General features: G+C 45.3%; 1 protein-coding gene across 3 annotated transcripts in view; it reads right to left on the minus strand.

Moving 5' to 3' along the window:
• The window catches only part of CHRM4 (cholinergic receptor muscarinic 4), a 121,549-nt gene extending 115,176 nt beyond the window's left edge, over positions 1-6,373 (minus strand). The window contains exon 1 of one of the 3 annotated variants that reach the window (XM_063944521.1): positions 6,057-6,373. In XM_063944521.1, the coding sequence (XP_063800591.1) occupies positions 6,057-6,096 (40 nt within the window). In that variant the 5' untranslated portion in view covers positions 6,097-6,373. Of the gene's footprint in view, positions 1-5,421; positions 5,499-5,791; positions 5,908-6,056 lie in introns of those variants that run through there. The other 2 variants (XM_063944522.1, XM_063944523.1) reach the window with 2 other exon arrangements.
• Between the last annotated feature and the right edge of the window lie 18,345 nt (positions 6,374-24,718).

A 24,718-nucleotide genomic window follows, 5' to 3' on the forward strand; every position in this document is an offset into this window, starting at 1 on the left:
GGGGCAATGTTTAGCAAATCTGGAGTGGGGTTAATTTTGTCTTTTTAAAGATGATGGAGGCATGTATTTCATTTGACACTGATTGGGCTTCTGCAGATTCATTTTGACTTTGATTAGACACAATTGATTTGAAGAATTCTCAATCTTCTACACAGGGGCCTCAATATGCCTTGGTATAGGCACAGCCTTACTAGAAGATGCTTAGTAAGGCAATAGTTAAACAGCTGGCTAATAGGACACTGGATCAGAGGCTATCCTGTGCCCTGGAGCGACATCAGCAGTGCATGTTTTGTGGATCTCCTTGAAATGAGGTACAAGTGACAAACTGGTTGAATCAGTTATAAACTAGCCAATGCTTCTGTGAGGAGATCCGCAGCATGCAATTTGCATGGTAATCTGTCTTGCAGTACAGTAAGCTCGCTATACCTATCACTGATCCCTATGAACAGGGTATACACCGTACAAATTCTCATGCAGAGACTATAGATGCAGAATGCTATACTGAATTGCTTTAAAGATCTGTCAGCTTACACTATGAACACTGGAGTGTAATACGTGTGCATCCTTTATAGGAATGATCTGCCTATGGTCCATCCAGCATACACTATGGACACTGGAGTATAATATGTGTGCATCCTTTATAGGAATGATCTGCCTATGGTCCATCCAGCATACACTATGGACACTGGAGTATAATATGTGTGCATCCTTTATAGGAATGATCTGCCTATGGTCCACCCAGGACTTTATAGGAATGAGTGGTGTGAATATGGTCCATCCAGCATACACTATGGGCCCTGGAGTATCAAGTGTGCATGCTTTATAGCAGGCCTGGCCAATCTGTGGCTCTCCAGCTGTTTCAGCATGCCCTGTCACAGTTTTGCTTTTAGGGAATGCTGAAACAGTGGCAGGGCATGCTGGGCTGTGTCGCTTCATAGCAGCTGGAGAGCCAGAGATTGGCCAGGCGTACTTTATAGGAATGGTGTGACTATTGTGCATCCAGAATACACTATGGGTGCTGGAGTATCCTGTGTGTGCATGCTTTATAGGAATAAAGTATATGAAGCATGAGTACTGTGCTTACACTATGCTCACAGTGCAGGGCAACCCCACATAACTGTTTGCATTATAGAGAAGGAAATGTGGTAACCTTGCATTATTATTTTTTTAATACATACTGCACTGTATATACTCAGAGGGTAATGGTTTCCAAACCTGACCCAAATCTCCATTCTAACAACTCATGTTAGCCAGATCTCCTTAACTTCAATCTGGGGCACGGATAACACCGATCTGTTTGGCCTTATTCACAATGAAGTGTCCTCAATGGTCAAACAACTTTGTGAATAACCCAAGATATGATGCCCAACAGAAAGATCCCGGATTTGTACTACAGTCGCTGTAACTGTCCAATCACTCTTTAATCATCTAAATGGCAGATGCCCATGTCACGAAACACTACGTTGTGATTCGTTCCCAAAACATCCACATCTTAGGGGGTAATTCTGAGTTGATCGCAGCAGGATCTTTGGTAGATGCTAGAATCAAGTGGGCTAAGGGACCTTTTCCGTAAAGGGGAGGAGTTACGCCGCAAGGGGGAGGAGCTAGGCCAGCGGGATAGTTCCTCTACTATCCACATCACCAACTATTACCTTTAGTAATTAGGTGGTGAGCGGAGCGGAGCGAGCCACCGTGCCCGAAGCGTGGCGAGCGAAGCGAGCCCGCGAGGGTACTTTTCGGGTACCCTGTTCGCCCGTAGCTCCTCCCCCTGGTGACATAGCTCCTCCCCTCAATACGTCACAAGGTCCCTTCAGCCCCTCCGATATAGAACCAACCCAGGATCTTTGTTAGCAGTTGGGCAAAACCATGTGCACTGCAGGGGAGGCAGATATAACATGTGCAGAGAGTTAGATTTGGGTGTGGTGTGTTCAATCTGCAATCTAAATTGCAGTATAAAATAAAGCAGCCAGTATTTACCCTGCACAGAAACAAAATAACCCACCCAAATCTTACGCTCTCTGCACATGTTATATCTGCCTCCCCTGCAGTGCACATGGTTTTGCCCAATTGCCATCAAAAATCCTGCTGCGATCAACTTGGAATTACCCCCATGGTTTTACCCAACTGCTAACAAAAATCCTGCTGCGATCAACTCAGAATTTCCCCCTTAGCTATTATTTGGCCTGTGCTGTATTTGTGTGCGGAGATCTGGATAATATGCTTTATCAAAAGCATAAACCATAATCCACCATATGCAGTGGATAGATCAGTGAAACATGTAGAATGTGGGTAGATAGGGATGTGGTCATGTGATAGATAACCTGTGTCTATTCTAGACACAATGTTTGGGGGAACAATATTAAATAATTGTTAATTTCACATAGCCGATCTTCTAATATCACCCAGCACACGATGTCCTACTGCCGCCGGAATGACTGGATGGGTAGTATATTTTCAGGTGTTTCGGCAAAGCTACAGTACGGGGGCAGTACGGGCATCCTATAATGCACTTTAGCTGAGGCGCATATGCCATTGTGTACAGAGGAAGCAAGGTGGGCACATTTTTTTGCACTTGGCTACATTACCCTTATTGCAGCGTCCATCAGATACAATGAAGGTGTCCTTAGACTTGTGGGTATTTTGCTGACCTATCTTTGGACCTAATGCAGCTGGTCTCATTTCTCATCTTCTCCGAAGAATTAATAATTGTAATGAGGATTATCTGATTTTTGATCATAGAATTGTAATACAGGTTGAGTCTCCCTTATCCAAAATGCTTGGGACCAGAGGTACTTTGGATATGGGATTTTTCCGTATTTTGGAATAATTGCATACCATAGTGAGATATCATGGTGATGGGACCTAAATCTAAGCACAGAATGCATTTATGTTACATATACACCTTATACACACAGCCTGAAGGTCATTTTAGACAATATTTTTTATAACTTTGTGCATTAAGCAAAGTGTGTCTACATTCACACAATTCATTTATGTTTCATATACACCTTATACACACAGCCTGAAGGTCATTTAATACAATATTTTTAATAACTTTGTGTATTAAACAAAGTTTGTGTACATTGAGACATCAAAAAACAAAGGTTTCACTATCTCACTCTCACTCAAAAAAGTCCGTATTTCGGAATATTCCGTATTTCGGAATATATGGATATGGGATACTCAACCTGTATATAGCTTTGAGAGCTAACAAATGCACTCTCCATACTGCTAGTCCACCCAGAAGATGCCTCCAGTCCCAGGCATCACCATAATCTCATCCCAATACCCCTGGAAGCACTCATACAAAGATTCACTTTTATATTAGCTCTGTCCATACACACATTGCACAGTCTCCTGCCATAAGCTTATCCCACTTTTCTACCCACAAACAAGCCTTTCCCACCTTTTCACCAACAAGCAAGCTTGTCTCACCTTCTCATCCGCAAACAAGTCTGTCCCACCTTTTCATCCGCAAACAAGCCTGTCCCACCTTTTCACCAGCAAGCAAGCTTGTCTCACCTTTTCACCCGCAAACAAGCTTGTCTCACCTTCTCATCCGCAAACAAGCCTGTCCCACCTTTTCATCCGCCAACAAGCTTGTCTCACCTTTTCATCCACGTGCAAGCTTGTCCCACCTTTTCATCCACGTGCAAGCTTGTCCCACCTTTTCATCCACGTGCAAGCTTGTCCCACCTTTTCATCCACGTGCAAGCTTGTCCCACCTTTTCATCCACGTGCAAGCTTGTCCCACCTTTTCATCCACGTGCAAGCTTGTCCCACCTTTTCATCCACGTGCAAGCTTGTCCCACCTTTTCATCCACATGCAAGCTTGTCCCACCTTTTCATCCACGTGCAAGCTTGTCCCGCGTTTTCATCCACATGCAAGTTTGTTCCACCTTTTCATCCATATAAAAGCCGGTGCCACATTTTAATCTGCAAGCAAGCTTGTCCCACCTTCTCATCCACATGAAAGCTTGTCCTACCTTTTCATCCACAAGCAAGCCTTTCCCAACATTTCATTGGCAAACATGCTTGACCCACCTTTTCATCCGCAAACAAGCCTGTCTCTCACATTACATTGGCATGCAAGCTTATATCTTTTTTCCAAATGCAGCACATGTGCATTTTGCATGGCATCAACACAAAACCACATAGGACATATAAATATGCACTTTTCATAAAACACCCCATAACCTGAGGTGTAATTGGTATATAACATCATTCTTCTGTACTCAGGCTATTTGCAAGTAATGCAACTGTCATACATGCTATTTTAACTGGAATATTTAATGGTATTACACTTCACTTAATATTAGGTTTGTCCATGTATAATGTCATTATTATTCACTCTGAGACCTGCCCATCTATAATGCAATTCTCCTGCACTGTATCAGACCTGTTACATATAATGCATTTTCACTGAACTATGTATTAAAAGTCTGTTAAATATATAATGCAATTAGCGTGCATTCCCTCAGACTTGCCCACATATAATGCAATTCTCCTGTACTCTCTCAGAGCTACCCATGTATAATGCAGTATTCCTGCACTACCTCAGACTAACCTTCATATAATGGACCCTCTCTTACATGTTCACATACAATGCAATTTGTTTGCACTTTATATTAGGTTGGTGCATTTACAATGCAATTATTGTGCACACTCTCAGAACTAACCTGATATAATACATGCCTAATGCACCTGCACAGATGTGCTATGCAAGCCCCCCTGCGCTCGTTCCAAACACATTACACAATGCCATAAAAAGCAATTCTCCCACACAAAATATAATGCACCTGCACCATTCCATGCTAGGGTCACTTATTAAACAGAACTTACTCGATTTCTTTGAACTCGGCATTAGGTATATGCTACAATTATTCTTGCAATCCTGTCCATGTATAATGCAATTCCGCATCTGCTCTAATGCATTCCGTGCACAGACTTGTCCTCAGATAACACACACTGAATTCTTATATAGTCTTTCTAAATGCAATATAACCGAGAAATCTCCTGAGAGAATGTTCTGAATTCACTGAAAGAACTGTAGAAGTGCACTGCCTCACTAATGCCATACTGGTATCTACTGATAACATAAGGTTTGCATGAACAGCTGGTTATCGGTAACAACCTTCCTACAATCTTAAATCATAAAATTATTATAGAGTATATAATAATCGGTATATCAGATTAATGTAGACTAATGCACACCTATCTGACATACAGAACCCCTGCCTGACACACCCCATGGTTCCCCTAGGTATAATCAGAAGCCCCTTATAATAGTCTCATTTTATACCAAGGGACATCTGATAGTTGTCCCTAATTCCACTTATCAGGATATTTCTGTGCCCAATTCTCTCATATCCCAGCTTCTGAACAGACCATTAATCTAGGCTGTCTGCTTACACTACTTACCTCCTGTGCAGCTCAGTAATGATGCCACCAAGGGCAAAGCCGTGTGTTTACTTTGTTTCCAGTTCTCTAAAGTATGTTCTAATTCACAGGTTCTCAAACTCGGTCCTCAGGACCCCACACAGTGCATGTTTTGCAGGTCACCTTGCAGAATCACAAGTTAAATAATTAGCTCCACATGTGGACCTTTTAAAATGTGTCAGTGAGTAATTAATACACCTGTGCACCTGCTGGGTTACCTGCAAAACATGCACCGTGTGGGGTCCTGAGGACCGAGTTTGAGAACCCATGTTCTAATTTATTCTTAATTTCCCATCCTATAGCACTGTATAGCTATGCACAGAGTTACCAAACACTATAGGAGCTTGTGTACCTGTCATTTGCAATGCCTGCCCAGTGCCTGGACCCATGCACGGAACTGATGATTTTTGCCTCTTAAGATTCACCAAAGCAGAGTCTTTTGACTTCCTGATGAAGCACACAAAGGCAGAAGCAGCAGATGATAACCTGATGAATGGACAAGTTTAACCCTTTCACTCCCCCGTACATGTAAACCTGAAAATCCTTCTAGCTCACCCCCAACACCAAATCTGCCCCTAGGTCTGAGCAGGTAGTTACCCCCCAGAATGGGCACTTACCTGTGCTCTCCCAGGGGGAGCTCCCGCTCTCGGAGCTCATGGTGACCCTGTAGGTCAGTGGTAAGGCAGCACAGCTCCCTGCTCACACCTCCTGCGCCCGGGCATCCCGCATGTTGCACGGATAAGGTCCCAGCTCCCACCCGATATCCCCGAGCTTCGCGCAGCGACTGGCCCACACCCGCGGCCGGCCGGGGGTAAGCATCCGTGACGTCACTGGCTGCCCGCCAATCGCCGCGCAGCTCCCACCTGGCTGCATCTGGCAGCGGGGCGCGCCACCCTTTCCGTGCCAGCCTGCTACCGCTATGTCCCTGCACGGTGCGCGCCCGGGGATGGCATGCTGGAACCTTGGGCACAGGTCTGGCATCCTGTGTATGATATCATGCTGTTCGCGGGCAGGTGAGGACTAGGAGGAGGGGGAAACACACATGGCTGTCCTCTGTCAACTGCTCCAAACTTCACACTGAATTATTCCTCACACAGTATACACCTGACCTGTCTGTCTGTCTGTCTGTCTGTCTGTCTATCTATCTATCTATCTATCTATCTATCTATCTATCTATCTATCTATCTATCTATCTATCTATCTATCTCCCAACACACAGGGCATTCTCACATCAGCACTGGGACTGTATAATATGTGGGCTTGTGTGTATATATACATTCTCACACACACCAGTACTGGGGATATATATGTATATATGGGCTTGTGTGTCTCTATATACATTCACACACCAGCACTGGGCATATACTGTTTACTGCATGCAAGTATACATGTTCTATATGCAGTGTGTGTGTTTACTATATGCATTAGGTGTATATATATTAGTGATGAGCGGGTTCGGATCCTCGGGATCCGAACCCGCCCGAACGTCACCTTTTTTTTACACGGGTCCGAGCGACTCGGATCCTCCCGCCTTGCTCGGTTAACCCGAGCGCGCCCGAACGTCATCATCCCGCTGTCGGATTCTCGCGAGATTCGGATTCTATATAAGGAGCCGCGCGTCGCCGCCATTTTCACACGTGCATTGAGATTGATAGGGAGAGGACGTGGCTGGCGTCCTCTCCGTTATATTAGAAAAGAAAAGAGTAAACTGAGTGACTTATAATTGTGGGGAGGATTGGGGACGGGGAGCAGCTGTTAGGGAGTACAGTGCAGAGTTTACCACCAGTGAATTTAATCCTTTGTTTCTCTGCCTGAAAAAAACGCTCCACCATATCTGTGCTCAGTGTGCTGCACTGCTGCATGATATATCTGTGCTGAGTGCACTGCTCACACTGCCTAATTGTGGGGACTGGGGAGCAGTTATAGCAGGAGTACAGTGCACAGTTTTGCTGACAGTGACCACCAGTCCAGTATACGTTTGTCTGCCTGAAAAACACTCCTGTGGTGGCTTTTTTTTTCTTCATACTAGTTTAGCAGTCTGCTGACAGTGTCCACCAGGTCCGTTATTATTATACAGTATATTATATATATATATATATATATAGCAGTACGGTAGGCCACGGCTGTACCTACCTCTGTGTCGTCAATGCACTTGTCGTCCATAAGTAATATAATACTATACTATCCATCCATCTACATTGTATACCTGTGGTGGGTTTTTTTTTCTTCATACTAGTTTAGCAGTCTGCTGACAGTGTCCACCAGGTCCGTTATATACAGTATATTATATATATAAGCAGTACGGTAGGCCACGGCTGTACCTACCTCTGTGTCGTCAGTGCACTCGTCGTCCATAAGTAATATAATACTATACTATCCATCCATCTACATTGTATACCTGTGGTGTTTTTTTTTCTCTTCATACTAGTTTAGCAGTCTGCTGACAGTGTCCACCAGGTCCGTTATATACAGTATATTATATATATAAGCAGTACGGTAGGCCACGGCTGTACCTACCTCTGTGTCGTCAGTGCACTCGTCGTCCATAAGTAATATAATACTATACTATCCATCCATCTACATTGTATACCTGTGGTGGGTTTTTTTTTCTTCATACTAGTTTAGCAGTCTGCTGACAGTGTCCACCAGGTCCGTTATACAGTATATTATATATATAAGCAGTACGGTAGGCCACGGCTGTACCTACCTCTGTGTCGTCAGTGCACTCGTCGTCCATAAGTAATATAATACTATACTATCCATCCATCTACATTGTATACCTGTGGTGGTTTTTTTTCTTCTTCATACTAGTTTAGCAGTCTGCTGACAGTGTCCACCAGGTCCGTTATATACAGTATATTATATATATAAGCAGTACGGTAGGCCACGGCTGTACCTACCTCTGTGTCGTCAGTGCACTCGTCGTCCATAAGTAATATAATACTATACTATCCATCCATCTACATTGTATACCTGTGGTGGGTTTTTTTTTCTTCATACTAGTTTAGCAGTCTGCTGACAGTGTCCACCAGGTCCGTTATATACAGTATATTATATATATATAAGCAGTACGGTAGGCCACGTTTGTACCTACCTCTGTGTCGTCAGTGCACTCGTCGTCCATAAGTAATATAATACTATACTATCCATCCATCTACATTGTATACCTGTGGTGGTTTTTTTTTCCTTCATACTAGTTTAGCAGTCTGCTGACAGTGTCCACCAGGTCCGTTATATACAGTATATTATATATATAAGCAGTACGGTAGGCTACGGCTGTACCTACCTCTGTGTCGTCAGTGCACTCGTCGTCCATAAGTAATATAATACTATACTATCCATCCATCTACATTGTATACCTGTGGTGGCTTTTTTTTTCTTCATACTAGTTTAGCAGTCTGCTGACAGTGTCCACCAGGTCCGTTATACAGTATATTATATATATATATAAGCAGTACGGTAGGCCACGGCTGTACCTACCTCTGTGTCGTCAGTGCACTCGTCGTCCATAAGTAATATAATACTATCCATCCATCTACATTGTATACCTGTGGTGGGTTTTTTTTTCTTCATACTAGTTTAGCAGTCTGCTGACAGTGTCCACCAGGTCCGTTATACAGTATATTATATATATAAGCAGTACGGTAGGCCACGGCTGTACCTACCTCTGTGTCGTCAGTGCACTCGTCGTCCATAAGTAATATAATACTATACTATCCATCCATCTACATTGTATACCTGTGGTGGGTTTTTTTTCTTCATACTAGTTTAGCAGTCTGCTGACAGTGTCCACCAGGTCCGTTATATACAGTATATTATATATATAAGCAGTACGGTAGGCCACGGCTGTACCTACCTCTGTGTCGTCAGTGCACTCGTCGTCCATGAGTAATATAATACTATACTATCCATCCATCTACATTGTATACCTGTGGTGGTTTTTTTTTTCTTCATACTAGTTTAGCAGTCTGCTGACAGTGTCCACCAGGTCCGTTATATACAGTATATTATATATATAAGCAGTACGGTAGGCCACGGCTGTACCTACCTCTGTGTCGTCAGTGCACTCGTCGTCCATAAGTAATATAATACTATAGTATCCATCCATCTACATTGTATACCTGTGGTGGCTTTTAGTTGTGCGCATTAAAATATGGAGAACAAAAATGTGGAGGTTAAAAAAATAGGGAAAGATCAAGATCCACTTCCACCTCGTGCTGAAGCTGCTGCCACTAGTCATGGCCGAGACGATGAAATGCCATCAACGTCGTCTGCCAAGGCCGATGCCCAATGTCATAGTACAGAGCATGTAAAATCCAAAACACAAAAGATCAGTAAAATGACCCAAAAATCAAAATTAAAACCGTCTGAGGAGAAGCGTAAACTTGCCAATATGCCATTTACGACACGGAGTGGCAAGGAACGGCTGAGGCCCTGGCCTATGTTCATGGCTAGTGGTTCAGCTTCACATGAGGATGGAAGCACTCATCCTCTCGCTAGAAAAAAAAAAAGACTTAAGCTGGCAAAAGCACAGCAAAGAACTGTGCGTTCTTCGAAATCCCAAATCCCAAAGGAGAGTCCAATTGTGTCGGTTGCGATGCCTGACCTTCCCAACACTGGACGGGAAGAGCTTGCGCCTTCCACCATTTGCACGCCCCCTGCAAGTGCTGGAAGGAGCACACGCAGTCCAGTTCCTGATAGTCAAATTGAAGATGTCAGTGTTGAAGTACACCAGGATGAGGATATGGGTGTTGCTGGGGAGGACATTGACAAGGAGGATTCTGATGGTGAGGTGGTTTGTTTAAGTCAGGCACCCGGGGAGACACCTGTTGTCCGTGGGAGGAATATGGCCATTGACATGCCTGGTTAAAATACCAAAAAAATCAGCTCTTCAGTGTGGAATTATTTCAACAGAAATGTGGACAACTGGTGTCAAGCCGTGTGTTGCCTTTGTCAAGCTGTAATAAGTAGGGGTAAGGACGTTAACCACCTCGGAACATCCTCCCTTATACGTCACCTGCAGCGCATTCATAATAAGTCAGTGACAAGTTCAAAAACTTTGGGCGACAGCGGAAGCAGTCCACTGACCAGTAAATCCCTTCCTCTTGTAACCAAGCTCGCGCAAACCACACCACCAACTCCCTCAGTGTCAATTTTCTCCTTACCCAGGAAAGCCAATAGTCCTGCAGGCGATGTCACTGGCAAGTCTGACGAGTCCTCTCCTGCCTGGGATTCCTCCGATGCATCCTTGAGTGTAACGCCTACTGCTGCTGGCGCTGCTGTTGTTGCTGCTGGGAGTCGATCGTCATCCCAGAGGGGAAGTCGGAAGACCACTTGTACTACTTCCAGTAAGCAATTGACTGTCCAACAGTCCTTTGCGAGGAAGATGAAATATCACAGCAGTCATCCTGTTGCAAAGCGGATAACTGAGGCCTTGACAACTATGTTGGTGTTAGACGTGCGTCCGGTATCCGCCGTTAGTTCACGGGGAACTAGACAATTGCTTGAGGTAGTGTGCCCCCGTTACCAAATACCATCTAGGTTCCACTTCTCTAGGCAGGCGATACCGAGAATGTACACGGACGTCAGAAAAAGACTCATCAGTGTCCTAAAAAATGCAGTTGTACCCAATGTCCACTTAACCACGGACATGTGGACAAGTGGAGCAGGGCAGACTCAGGACTACATGACTGTGACAGCCCACTGGGTAGATGTATTGCCTCCCGCTGCAAGAACAGCAGCGGCGGCACCAGTAGCAGCATCTCGCAAACGCCAACTCGTTCCTAGGCAGGCTACGCTTTGTATCACCGCTTTCCAGAATACGCACACAGCTGAAAACCTCTTACGGCAACTGAGGAAGATCATCGCAGAATGGCTTACCCCAATTGGACTCTCCTGGGGATTTGTGGCATCGGACAACGCCAGCAATATTGTGCGTGCATTACATCTGGGCAAATTCCAGCACGTCCCATGTTTTGCACATACCTTGAATTTGGTGGTGCAGAATTATTTAAAAAACGACAGGGGCGTGCAAGAGATGCTGTCGGTGGCCAGAAGAATTGCGGGCCACTTTCGGCGTACAGGCACCGCGTACAGAAGACTGGAGCACCACCAAAAACGCCTGAACCTGCCCTGCCATCATCTGAAGCAAGAGGTGGTAACGAGGTGGAATTCAACCCTCTATATGCTTCAGAGGATGGAGGAGCAGCAAAAGGCCATTCAAGCCTATACATCTGACCATGATATAGGCAAAGGAGGTGGAATGCACCTGTCTCAAGCGCAGTGGAGAATGATTTCAACGTTGTGCAAGGTTCTGCAACCTTTTGAACTTGCCACACGTGAAGTCAGTTCAGACACTGCCAGCCTGAGTCAGGTCATTCCCCTCATCAGGCTTTTGCAGAAGAAGCTGGAGGCATTGAAGGAGGAGCTAAAACAGAGCGATTCCGCTAGGCATGTGGGACTTGTGGATGGAGCCCTTCATTCGCTTAACCAGGATTCACGTGTGGTCAATCTGTTGAAATCAGAGCACTACATTTTGGCCACCGTGCTCGATCCTAGATTTAAAACCTACATTGGATCTCTCTTTCCGGCAGACACAAGTCTGCAGAGGTTCAAAGACCTGCTGGTGAGAAAATTGTCAAGTCAAGCGGAACGCGACCCGTCAACATCTCCTCCTTCACATTCTCCCGCAACTGGGGGTGCGAGGAAAAGGCTACGAATTCCGAGCCCACCCGCTGGCGGTGATGCAGGGCAGTCTGGAGCGACTGCTGATGCTGACATCTGGTCCGGACTGAAGGACCTGCCAACGATTACTGACATGTCATCTACTGTCACTGCATATGATTCTCTCACCATTGAAAGAATGGTGGAGGATTATATGAGTGACCGCATCCAAGTAGGCACGTCAGACAGTCCGTACGTATACTGGCAGGAAAAAGAGGCAATTTGGAGGCCCTTGCACAAACTGGCTTTATTCTACCTAAGTTGCCCTCCCTCCAGTGTGTACTCCGAAAGAGTGTTTAGTGCCGCCGCTCACCTTGTCAGCAATCGGCGTACGAGGTTACTTCCAGAAAATGTGGAGAAGATGATGTTCATTAAAATGAATTATAATCAATTCCTCCATGGAGACATTCACCAGCAGCAATTGCCTCCAGAAAGTACACGGGGACCTGAGATGGTGGATTCCAGTGGGGACGAATTAATAATCTGTGAGGAGGGGGATGTACACAGTGAAAGGGGTGATGAATCGGACGATGATGATGAGGTGGACATCTTGCCTCCGTAGAGCCAGTTTGTGCAAGGAGAGATTGATTGCTTCTTTTTTGGTGGGGGCCCAAACCAACCAGTCATTTCAGTCACAGTCGTGTGGCAGACCCTGTCGCTGAAATGATGGGTTCGTTAAAGTGTGCATGTCCTGTTTTTACAACATAAGGGTCGGTGGGAGGGCCCAAGGACAATTCCATCTTGCACCTCTTTTTTCTTTCATTTTTCTTTGCGTCATGTGCTGTTTGGGGAGTATTTTTTTGAAGGGCCATCCTGCGTGACACTGCAGTGACACTCCTAGATGGGCCAGGTGTTTGTGTCGGCCACTTGGGTCGCTGAGCTTAGTCACACAGCTACCTCATTGCGCCTCTTTTTTTCTTTGCGTCATGTGCTGTTTGGGGAGTATTTTTTTGAAGGGCCATCCTGCGTGACACTGCAGTGACACTCCTAGATGGGCCAGGTGTTTGTGTCGGCCACTTGGGTCGCTGAGCTTAGTCACACAGCTACCTCATTGCGCCTCTTTTTTTCTTTGCGTCATGTGCTGTTTGGGGAGTATTTTTTTGAAGGGCCATCCTGCGTGACACTGCAGTGCCACTCCTAGATGGGCCAGGTGTTTGTGTCGGCCACTAGGGTCGCTTAGCTTAGCCATCCAGCGACCTCGGTGCAAATTTTAGGACTAAAAATAATAGTGTGAGGTGTTCAGAATAGACTGGAAATGAGTGTAAATTATGGTTATTGAGGTTAATAATACTATGGGATCAAAATGACCCCCAAATTCTATGATTTAAGCTGGTTTTTAGGGTTTTTTGAAAAAAACACCCGAATACAAAACACAACCTAATCCGCCAAAAAGAATTCGGCGAGGTTTTGCCAAAACGCGTTCGAACCCAAAACACGGCCGCGGAACCGAACACAAAACCAAAACACAAAACCCGAAAAATTTCCGGTGCACATCACTAATATATATATACAGGTTGAGTATCCCATATCCAAATATTCCAAAATACAAAATGTTCCGAAATACAGACTTTTTTGAGTGAGATAGTGAAACCTTTGTTTTTTTGATGGCTCAATGTACACAAACTTTGTTTAATACACAAAGTTATTAAAAATATTGTATTAAATGTTCTTCAGGCTGTGTGTATAAGGTGTATATGAAACATAAATGAATAGTGTGAATGTAGACACACTTTGTTTAATGCACAAAGTTATAAAAAATATTGTCTAAAATGACCTTCAGGCTGTGTGTATAAGGTGTATATGTAACATAAATGTATTCTGTGCTTAGACTTAGGTCCCATCCCCATGATATCTCATTATGGTGTGCAATTATTCCAAAATACGGAAAAATCCAATATCCAAAATACCTCTGGTCCCAAGCATTTTGGATAAGGGATACTCATATATATATATATATATATATATATATATAACCAGTCAACAGTGTGGACACACTTATTCATTTGAATGAGGAAGTGTGACCAAACCTTTGTCTGGTACTGTTTATATATATTTACACACCAGCACTGGTCATATATACTGCATGTGACTATGCATGTATGTATGTACTATATACACTGTGTGGTGAGTGTGTGTGTGTGTATGTATATACGTACGTACGTACGTACGTACGTACGTACGCGCACCAGCATTGGGCATATTTACAGTAAGTATGCATGTATGTACTATATACAGTATGTGTGTATGTGTCTATAATTTTATAATCTCTAATCTATCTATCTAATATAGTATATATCTGTCTATCTATTATACCTCATCATCCCCATGACCGTGCCTTTTGGCAGCGCAGGGGTTAAGCTGTCATGCCTGGATTGCTGCCTAATATTCCCTTTGTCATTTTGTTAATGAAGCTACTCCATGGCACTGTTGTAATTAAGTTCTAGGTAATGTTAACCACATCTACAGCAAGCTGAGCCCTTGCAGGATAGCGCAGGCTCCTGGCGGAATTCTCATGGCAAAATGATGATTTCTTGGACAGCAGATGAAATCCAAGAACTGGGGGCACCTCTGCCATTAATGTTCCCCCTTACACTCACCTATTCACTTACATTACAAGCCCCTATATATACATACTGTACGTAGGGTCTGTTCTGCATACAGGAACAGGAGCGACTTCTGTAAGCGGCAGCCCCTCTACTAACAGGGATGACCGATAATGATGCCTGAGACTTCCCTACAGACAAACATAAGATGAATTGCTGGTTTATGACCATATCAGATGACTCAGTCGGCTTTTAATATGAATAAGAAGCACTTATATAATTTCTAGAGCATTACAAAATAAATAAACTGTGGTCAAAGGGAATACACTGTGAAATAATAGATCAACATATTCAAATTGGGACTTTTTTATGGCAGCTTATAGTCCACTTTGCTGGTCGCAAAGAAAACAATAAACACACATCAATTTAGAAGACAATTAGGAGAAAGCTACAGATCCTTCTAGCTCAACAACACAACTGTATCTCCCAGCTTTGGTGCTAATTACACAACAAACTATTATTTTGCAGCTGGTTCCAATATACAATGTCATAATAATAATAATTATTATTATTATTAATTATTCATTTTATTTCTTATACAACACATATATAACATAAACTGACATAGAATACAAGGTAAAGATGACCGTATCAGGTTTGCAACCTTAGAAGTGTGTTAAACACTTAATATGCTAGGTAGTGCAATAAGTAGTGTTGCTGGCAGGAGATACTGAATGGATATTGACACTTTGCACATTTCTGGCTCCAAGCATTAGATAATTGCAGGTGCAGTGCTAATTCCTGGCTCCAAACATATGGTGGGTTCAGATAGTATTCACTACGATATGCCGGCGGTCGGGCTCCCGGCGACCAGCATACCGGCGCTGGGAGCCCGACCGCCGACTTACCGACAGTGTGCGAGCGCAAATGAGCCCCTTGTGGGCTCGCTGCGCTCGCCACGCTACGCGCGCCACGCTATTTTATTCTCCCTCCAGGGGGGTCGTGGACCCCCACGAGGGAGAATAAGTGTCGGTATGCCGGCTGTCGGGATCCCGGCGCCGGTATAATGTGCGCCGGGATCCCGTCAGTCAGCATACTGAAGACCACCCGTTCAGGTACAGTGCTAGGTGCTGGCTCCAGACATATGGTGAGTTCAGGTACAGTGCTAGTTACTGGCTCCAGACATACGGTGGGTTCAGGAGGCACAGTGCTAATTCCTGGCTACAGACATATGGTGGGTTCAGGTACAATGCCAGTTCCTGGCTCCAGACATATGGTGGGTCCAGGTACAGTGCTAGTTCCTGGCTCCAGACATTTGAAGGGTTCAGGCACAGTGCTAGGTGCTGGCTCCAGACATTTGGTGGGTACAGGTACAGTGCTATTTTCTTTGGTCCAGACATTTGTTGGGTTCATGTACAGTACTAGTCCCTGACTCCAGATATTTGGTGGGTTCCGGTACCGTGCTAGGTCCTGGCTCCAGATATTTGGTGGGTTCAGGTACCGTGCTAGGTCTTGGCTCCAGATATATGGTTGGTTCAGGTACAGTGCTAGTTCCTGGCTTCAGACATTTGGTAAGTACAGTGCTACTGTAGTTCCGGGCTCCAGATATTTGGTGGGTTCAGTTACAGTGCTAGTCCCTGGCTTCAGACATTTGGTAAGTACAGTGCTACTGTAGTTCCGGGCTCCAGATATTTGGTGGGTTCAGTTACAGTGCTAGTCCCTGGCTCCAGATATTTAGTGGGTTCAAGTACAGTGCTAGCTCTTGGCTCCAGGATGGAAAAACAGTGAGCGAAGCGGCTTCCCTCTTGAATCCACATGGATTTTCAAAGGAACGCACCGGGCAGACACTCTGCAACCTGTGAAGCTAGGGCAGAGCTCTACTTCCCAGAGCTGGTTGCCCCGCCCCCCTAGATTTGAAGTAATCTGGGAAGAGGGCGGGGCTGGCACAAGGTGCATTTCCATCCTGTTCTGGCGCTTATACTGGACTTACCTGGATGCATATGTTACTGACGTTGGTTGACCTGCAGGCGTCTTGCCATGTATATGCCCCATAACTTGGCGTCCAAGTGTGCTGCTTTTCAAACGTGTTTTTTTGAGTATAAATTATATCTGACATGCGTTCCAACCCAGCATCAGGTCAATTATCTCTCATGGGGATAACTGCTTGATTTTACATTTCTGTTATGACAACTGCAGTTTGTAGGTTTCTGCATAAACCACTTTTTTATATATCTAAAAGTTAAGATGAAACAAACAAGTGCCTGCAACAAGATAAAAAGAACTGTAATATGCACTCTATGGACAAAAGTATACAGACACCTGACCATTACACCACCAGGGACTGTAATGACGTATTCAAATACTTATACTTTAATATGAAGTTGGCACCCCCTTTTGCAGCTATTACGGGTTCCACTCTTCTTGGAAGGCTTTCCACAAGGTTTTTGGTGTTTCTGTGGCAATTTGTGCCCATTCATTCTGTAGAGCATTTATGAGGTCAGGCACTGATGTTGGATGAGAAGGCGTGGCTTGCAATCTCCGTTCCAGTCCACCCTAAAGGTGCTCGATGGAGTTGAGGTCAGGGCTCTGTATGGGGCAGTCAAGTTCTTCCACATCGAACTCATCAATCCATATCTTTATAGTCCTTGCTTTGTGCACTGGGGCACAGTCATGTTGTAATAGAAAAAGGCCTTCCCCAAACTATTGCCACAAAGTTGGAAGCATAGCGTTGTCCAAAATGTCTTGGTATGCTGAAGCATTAAGAGTGCCCTTCACTGGAGATAATGGCTTAGCCCAAACCATGAAAAACAGCCCCATACCATTATCCCTCCTCCACCACACTTCACAGTTGGCACAATGCAGTCAGGCAGGTAACGTTCTCCCGGCATCCGCCCAAACCCAGACTCGCCCATCTGACTGCCAAACAGAGAAGCGTGATCCGTCACTCCTCAGAACATGTTTCCACTGCTCTACAGTCTAGTGTCGGTGTGCTTTACACCCCTCCTTTCAACGCTTGGCATTGGACTTGGTGATGTGAGGGTGGCATGCAGTTACTCGGCCATGGAAACCCATTCCATTAAGCATCCTTCGCACAGTTTTTGTGCTTACATTAATGCCTGTGAAAATTCAGAACTTTTCAGCTATGGAATCAGCAGAGTGTTGGCGACTTTTTTACGCATCATGCGTTTTAGCAGTCGTTGACCCCGCTCTGTGATTATATATGGTCTTCCGCTTCATGGCTGAGATGCTGTTGTTTCTAAACATTTCCGCTTTCTAATAATAGCACTTACAGTTGGCCGTGGAATATCCAGCAGGGATGAAAACTGTCTTATTGCAAAGGTGGCATCCTATCAATACCATGCTTGAAGTCACTGAGCTCTTCAGAACGGCCCATTTTCTACCACAAATGTTTGCAAATTTAGATTGCATGGCTAGGTGCTTGATTTTATACACCTGTGGAAACGGGTCTGATTAAAATACCTGAATTCAATAATTAACAGGTTTGCCCGTATAGTGTAAATATGCATTAACCACAGTTGCGGGCTCCTGTTTTTCTTCCTCATTTTTCATCTGTTTTAATGTGGATTCATGGAATGTTTTTGTTTAAAACCACAGTTACTAAGTGTAACAGCCGCATCAGGCTCCCAGCGCTTCTTGCCTGCAATGAATTAACACCATATTTTAGTCTCCAACAAATAGAATGTCTCCTTGCTGTATTCTAAGACCCCAGGGAAGCAGAGACATCTGAAGTTCTAATATGTTTTCTCTGTCTGCCCTAATCACCTTGTAATGTACCGTCCCCTGGGCTAGACACATGCACGCGGTAAGGCTTTAATATTGGATAATTTGTCTAATTATGACACAGTGTTATCCCTCAGTATGACAACAGCAAGGAGGTAGGGTCTCCGTGCTGCCCCAGATGTAACGTGTTTTTTTAATCCCTTGATTTATCGCGTGAATTTTTTTTATTTGTTTGTTTGGGGATAGTGCCATGGGTATTAAGCATCATTATTAGTTCTACCAAATGTAATTATTAAATTAGAACTTCAATAATTCTTCAAAATAATGTTTTTGTTTTTTCCATTTTAAATAATTAGGTCGCTGTGTATTGTTTTGCGATTACAGAATGTCACATTTAATTAAAACGAGCTGCCTTGCATTTCTTTAAATATTGGTAATAATGTTACCTGTATAACCGTTGTTCTCAGAGGCAATTTATTTCTACAGAAAATGAACAACAGGAGTTGCCCTGTTGCAAATGCATAGTGACATATTCTAAAGGATATATTTTGCAACCTACAGAGCTGTATACAACAGGGCAACTGAGGCAATTGCTCAGGCCCGCCCCCCTCACATTGGAGGCCACCCACATATAGCTACATGACCAATGTCAGGGCACTGTGTCTTATGTGAACTGGGGTTTAGGAGCACTACAGTGTGTTTAATACTTCGGTGCCAGGAGTATTTAGACATGATATTTTTTAATAACATCGCCATCATACTTTACTGACACTTTTTTGTGCAAGTTAAGGCCTCAATACATGAATGGGCCCCTATTGGCGATCCTGATCAAAAAGTAATCGGGATCGCCAAATCAGATTCTCAAACATGTTTAAAAATCTAGATTTATGGGGGCCTTGTTTTGCTGGGGTAAGGCAAGGGGACGATCGTATCGCCGATACTATAGTAAGGAAACGGACAGGGAGGGGGCAATTGTGGGGTGGGAGGTCCAAGCGGGTGCTTGTACCTTATAGCTGCAGCGGTAGTGGGGGTACGAGCGCCATAGCGTTTCTCTCCTGTATCCTGGGAGAGGAATGCTTGTCATTGGTGCAGCTGCCTTTTTCAAAAATGGTGCTAAGAACCGTAATTGGCTCACTTGCGGCGCCATTTTTTTATTTCAAAATGGCCACAGTGAGCCAATTACAACTCACCACATCATTGCCCTGCCCCCCTTGGGCTGGCTAATATTAGCCAGTGCGAGACTGGGGGCAGGCAGTCCGACGGCAGATGAGGAGCTTCTGAAGTGTGAAGATGCTGGAGAAAGTCCTGGGGAGGCGGCGGCCATGTAAAAGAGCTTAAAGGCCGCCACCCCCCAGGTGAAGGTGCAGTGAAAGAAATTATTAAGGTGTTGTGTCTTTATTTTAATATTTCCTCTACAGGGAGACTATAGCTACCAGCAGGCCCTTAATGCCGCGCATATTGGTTATTGTGGTTCTCCAAGTACCAGAATCTGGGGCAGGCTTGCTGAGACCTGTAGTCCCACTGCAAAGGTCAATATTACTGTTTACAGAATCACAAGCTATCAACCCTGCACCCACCACCCAGGGGTGCGGGTGATAGCCTCGGGCTTCTGCCCAGACCTGCGGTACACTGGAGGGGGGGGTCTTTATTTGTCCCCACTTCCCCAGGAATCCCTAGCCTGAGCTGACTAGTTAGGGGGATGAATGCTTTGGCCAGGGTGGCCCCTTGAAGTGTGTCCCTTGTGTTCTAATACTTATTTTCCTTGGAGAATGTTTCCCTCCTGTTCTTTGTAAAACCCTTGATAAAGTTAAAAGTTTCTATCGTGTCCCCCCTTCCCCTTCTCTGCTACACATTTCAGTCTTTCCAGGTAAGTTTTGTGATGTAGACCATGCACCTTGGTTGCCCTTCTTTGTACTTCTCTAATGTGTTAATATCCTCCTGAAGATATGGACTCCAGAATTGAACACAGTGAGCTGGATTTAATAAAATCGGCCAGGTACCCACACCTCTGGCCAACTCGGACATCCGGCCTAGTATTCTAGCTGAGGCCGTACCAAATTCCTCTCCCTGTGCAACTAAGCATCTGACTTGCATTCCTCATTGCTTTGTCACATTGCTTACTTGCCTGTGAGTCATCTGAAATAGATCCCTCTCCTCATTAGTTTTCATTATAGTGCCGTTAATACTATATTTAGCCTTTGGGTTTTTGAGACCCAAGTACATGATTTTGCACATAGTTGCCAAGTTCTTGACCATTCCTCCAGTCTACCTACTGTTTCACTCATCATTGTATGTCTACCCTATTGAATACTTTTATGTCTTCTGCAAAAAGGCATACTTTCCCTTTGATACCATTTGCAGTGTCCCAACAAAGATATCAAAAGCACTGGTCCAAGTACAGATCCCTGGGGTATACCACTTGTAACTTTTTCCACCTGTCACTGCACTCTATTTATTACAACTCTCGGTTTCCTATATCTCGGTTTCCTTGGTTGCAAGTTCTTAGCCATTTAACCATCTTAGAATCCAAACCTACGCTTTCGAGTTGATTTAGCAGTCTGTGATGTGGGACCGTCTTGAAAGCATTACTAGAGCCTAGATATGTTACATCGATGGTCCTTCCTTTATCTATTATTTCTCTGACGTCCTAGTGGATGCTGGGAACTCCGTAAGGACCATGGGGAACAGCGGCTCCGCAGGAGACAGGGCACATCTAAAGAAAGCTTTAGGATCACCTGGTGTGCACTGGCTCCTCCCCCTATGACCCTCCTCCAAGCCTCAGTTAGATTTTCTGTGCCCGACGAGAAGGGTGCACACTAGGGGCTCTCCTGAGCTCTTTGTGAAAGTTTTAGTTTAGGTTTATTATTTTCAGTGAGACCTGCTGGCAACAGGCTCACTGCATCGAGGGACTAAGGGGAGAAGAAGCGAACTCACCTGCGTGCAGAGTGGATTGGGCTTCTTAGGCTACTGGACATTAGCTCCAGAGGGACGATCACAGGTTCAGCCTGGATGGGTCACCGGAGCCGCGCCGCCGGCCCCCTTACAGAGCCAGAAGAGCGAAGAGGTCCGGAAAAATCGGCGGCAGAAGACTTTCCTGTCTTCAGATAAAGGTAGGCGCACAGCACCGCAGCTGTGCGCCATTGCTCTCAGCACACTTCACACTCCGGTCACTGAGGGTGCTGGGCGCTGGGGGGGCAGCGCCCTGAGACGCAATAAATCGATAGAAAACCTTTTATGGCTAAAATAAATGCATCACATATAACTCCTGGGCTATATGGATGCATTTAACCCCTGCCAAAACATACAAGAAAACGGATGATAAGGACGCCGAGAAAGGGGCGGAGCCTATCTCCTCAGCACACTGGCGCCATTTTCCCTCACAGCTCAGTTGGAGGGAAGCTCCCTGGCTCTCCCCTGCAGTCACTACACTACAGAAAGGGGTTAAAAAAGAGAGGGGGGCACAAATTAGGCGCAGTATAAACAATACAGCAGCTATAAAGGGAAAAACACTTATATAAGGTTATCCCTGTATATATATAGCGCTCTGGTGTGTGCTGGCAAACTCTCCCTCTGTCTCCCCAAAGGGCTAGTGGGGTCCTGTCCTCTATCAGAGCATTCCCTGTGTGTGTGCTGTGTGTCGGTACGTTTGTGTCGACATGTATGAGGAGAAAAATGATGAGGAGACGGAGTAGAGTGTCTGTAATAGTGTTGTCACCCCCTGGGGGGGTCGACACCTGAGTGGATGTACTGTTGAAATTGCGTGACAGTGTCAGCTTTGTATAAAAGACAGTGGTTGACATGAGACAGCCGGCTACTCAGCTTGTGCATGTCCAGACGTCTCATACAGGGGCTCTAAAGCGCCCGTTACCTCAGATACAGACGCCGACACGGATACTGACTCCTGTGTCGACGGTGAAGAGACAACCGTGATTTCCAATAGGGCCACACATTGCATGATTGAGGCAATGGAAAAAGTTTACATTCTTCTGATAATATAAATACCACCAAAAAAAGGGGTATTATGTTTGGTGAGGGAAAAACTTCCTGTAGTTTTCCTGAATCTGAGAAATAAAATGAGGTGTGTGATGATGCGTGGGTTTCCCCCCGATAACAATTGATAATTTCTAAAAAAGTATTGGCAGTATACCTTTTCCCGCCAGAGGTTAGGGTGCGTTGGGAAACACCCCCTAGGGGGGATAAGGCGCTCACACGCTTGTAAGAACAAGGGCTCTACCCTCTCTGGAGATGGCCGCCCTTAGGGATCCTGCTGATAGAAAGCAGGAGGGTATCCTAAAATGTATTTACACACATACTGGTGTTATACTGCGACCAGCAATCGCCTCAGCCTGGATGTGCAGTGCTGGGTTGGCGTGGTCGGATTCCCTGACTGGAAATTTGATATCCTAGATAAGGACAGTATATTATTGCCTATAGAGCAATTAAAAGATGCATTTCTATATATGCATGATGCACAGCGGAATATTTGCCGACTGGCATCAAGTATAAGTGCGTTGTCCAATTATACCAGTAAAGTGGTCAGGTGATGCGGATTCCAAACGGCATTTGGAAGTATTGCCTTAACAAAAAAGGGGATGTACCCCAGGTCGCCTCTCAAAATAAGACACCGTATTATCAGGCGCAGTCCTGGTTGGCAAGCGGACAAAAGGGTTCCTCTTTTCTGCTCGTGACAGAGGGAGAGGAAAATGGCTGCAGAGATCAGCCAGTTCCAAGGAACAGAAACTCTTTTCCGCCTCTGCCAAGCCCTCAGTATGACGCTAGGGCTTTACAAGTTCAGGCACGGTGGGGTCCCGTTCTCAATGAATTTCAGTGCGCAGTGGGCTCATTCGCAAGTAGACCCCTGGATCCTTCAGGTAATATTTCAGGGGTACAAATTGGAATTCGAGACGTATCCCCCTCGCCGTTTCCAAAGGTCTGTTTTACCGACGTCTCCCGCTGACAGGGAGGCAGTTTTGGAAACCATTCACAAGCTGTATTCCCAGCAGGTGATAATCAAGATACCCCTCCTGCAACAGGGAACGGGGTATTATTCCACACTATTGTGGTACCGAAGCAAGACGGCTTGGTGAGACCGATTTTAAAATCTAAAATCTAAAATCTTTGAACACTTGCATACAGAGGTTCAAATTCAAAATTGAGTCACTCAGAGCAGTGATTGCAAACCTGGAAGAAGGGGACTACATGATGTCTCGGGACATCAAGGATGCTTACCTTCATGTCAAAATTTACCCTTCTCACCAAGGGTATTTCAGGTTATGGTACAGAACTGTCACTATCAGTTCGGACGCTGCCGTAGGGATGGTCCACGGCACCCCGGGTCTTTACCAAGGTAATGGCCGAAATGATATCCCTTCGAAGGAAGGAAATTTTAGTTATCCCTTACTTGGACGATTCCCTGATAAGGGTAAGATCCAGGGAACACTTGGAAGTCGGTGTAGCACTATCTCAGGTAGTGTTGCGGCAGCACGATTGGTTTCTCAATATTCCAAAATCGCAGCTGGTTCCGACGACTTGTCTTCTGTTCCTAGGGATGATCCTGGACACAGTCCAGAAAGAAGGTGTTTCTCCCGGAGGAGAAAGCCAGGGAGTTATCCGAGCTAGTCAGGAACCTCCTAAAACCGAACCAAGTCTCAGTGCATCAATGCACAAGGGTTCTGGGTAAAAATGGTGGCTTCCTACGAAGCAATCCCATTCGGCAGATTCCACGCAAGACTTTCCAGTGGAACCTACTGGACAAATGGTCCAGGTCGCATCTTCAGATGCTTCAGCGGATAACCCTGTCACCGGGGACAAGGGTATCCCTCCTGTGGTGGTTGCAGAGTGCTCATCTTCTAGAGGGCCGCAGATTCGGCATTCGGGACTGGGTCCTGGTGGCCACGGATGCCAGCCTGCGAGGCTGGGGAGCAGTCACACAGGGAAGGAATTTCCAGGGCTTATGGTCAAGCCTGGAGACATCTCTTCATATAAACATTCTGGAACTAAGGGCCATTTACAATGCCCTAAGTCAAGCGAAACCCCTGCTTCAGGGTCAGGCGGTATTGATCCAATCGGACAACATCACGTCAGTCGCCCACGTAAACAGACAGGGCGGCACGGGAAGCAGGGGGGCAATGGCAGAAGCTGCAAGGATTCTTCGCTGGGCGGAAGATCATGTGATAGCACTGTCAGCAGTGTTCATTCCGGGAGTGGACAACTGGGAAGCAGACTTCCTCAGCAGACACGATCTACACCCGGGAGAGTGGGGACTTCATCCA

Source organism: Pseudophryne corroboree, chromosome 11 (genome assembly GCF_028390025.1).
Source record: "Pseudophryne corroboree isolate aPseCor3 chromosome 11, aPseCor3.hap2, whole genome shotgun sequence".
Classification (NCBI taxonomy): Eukaryota; Metazoa; Chordata; class Amphibia; order Anura; family Myobatrachidae; genus Pseudophryne; species Pseudophryne corroboree.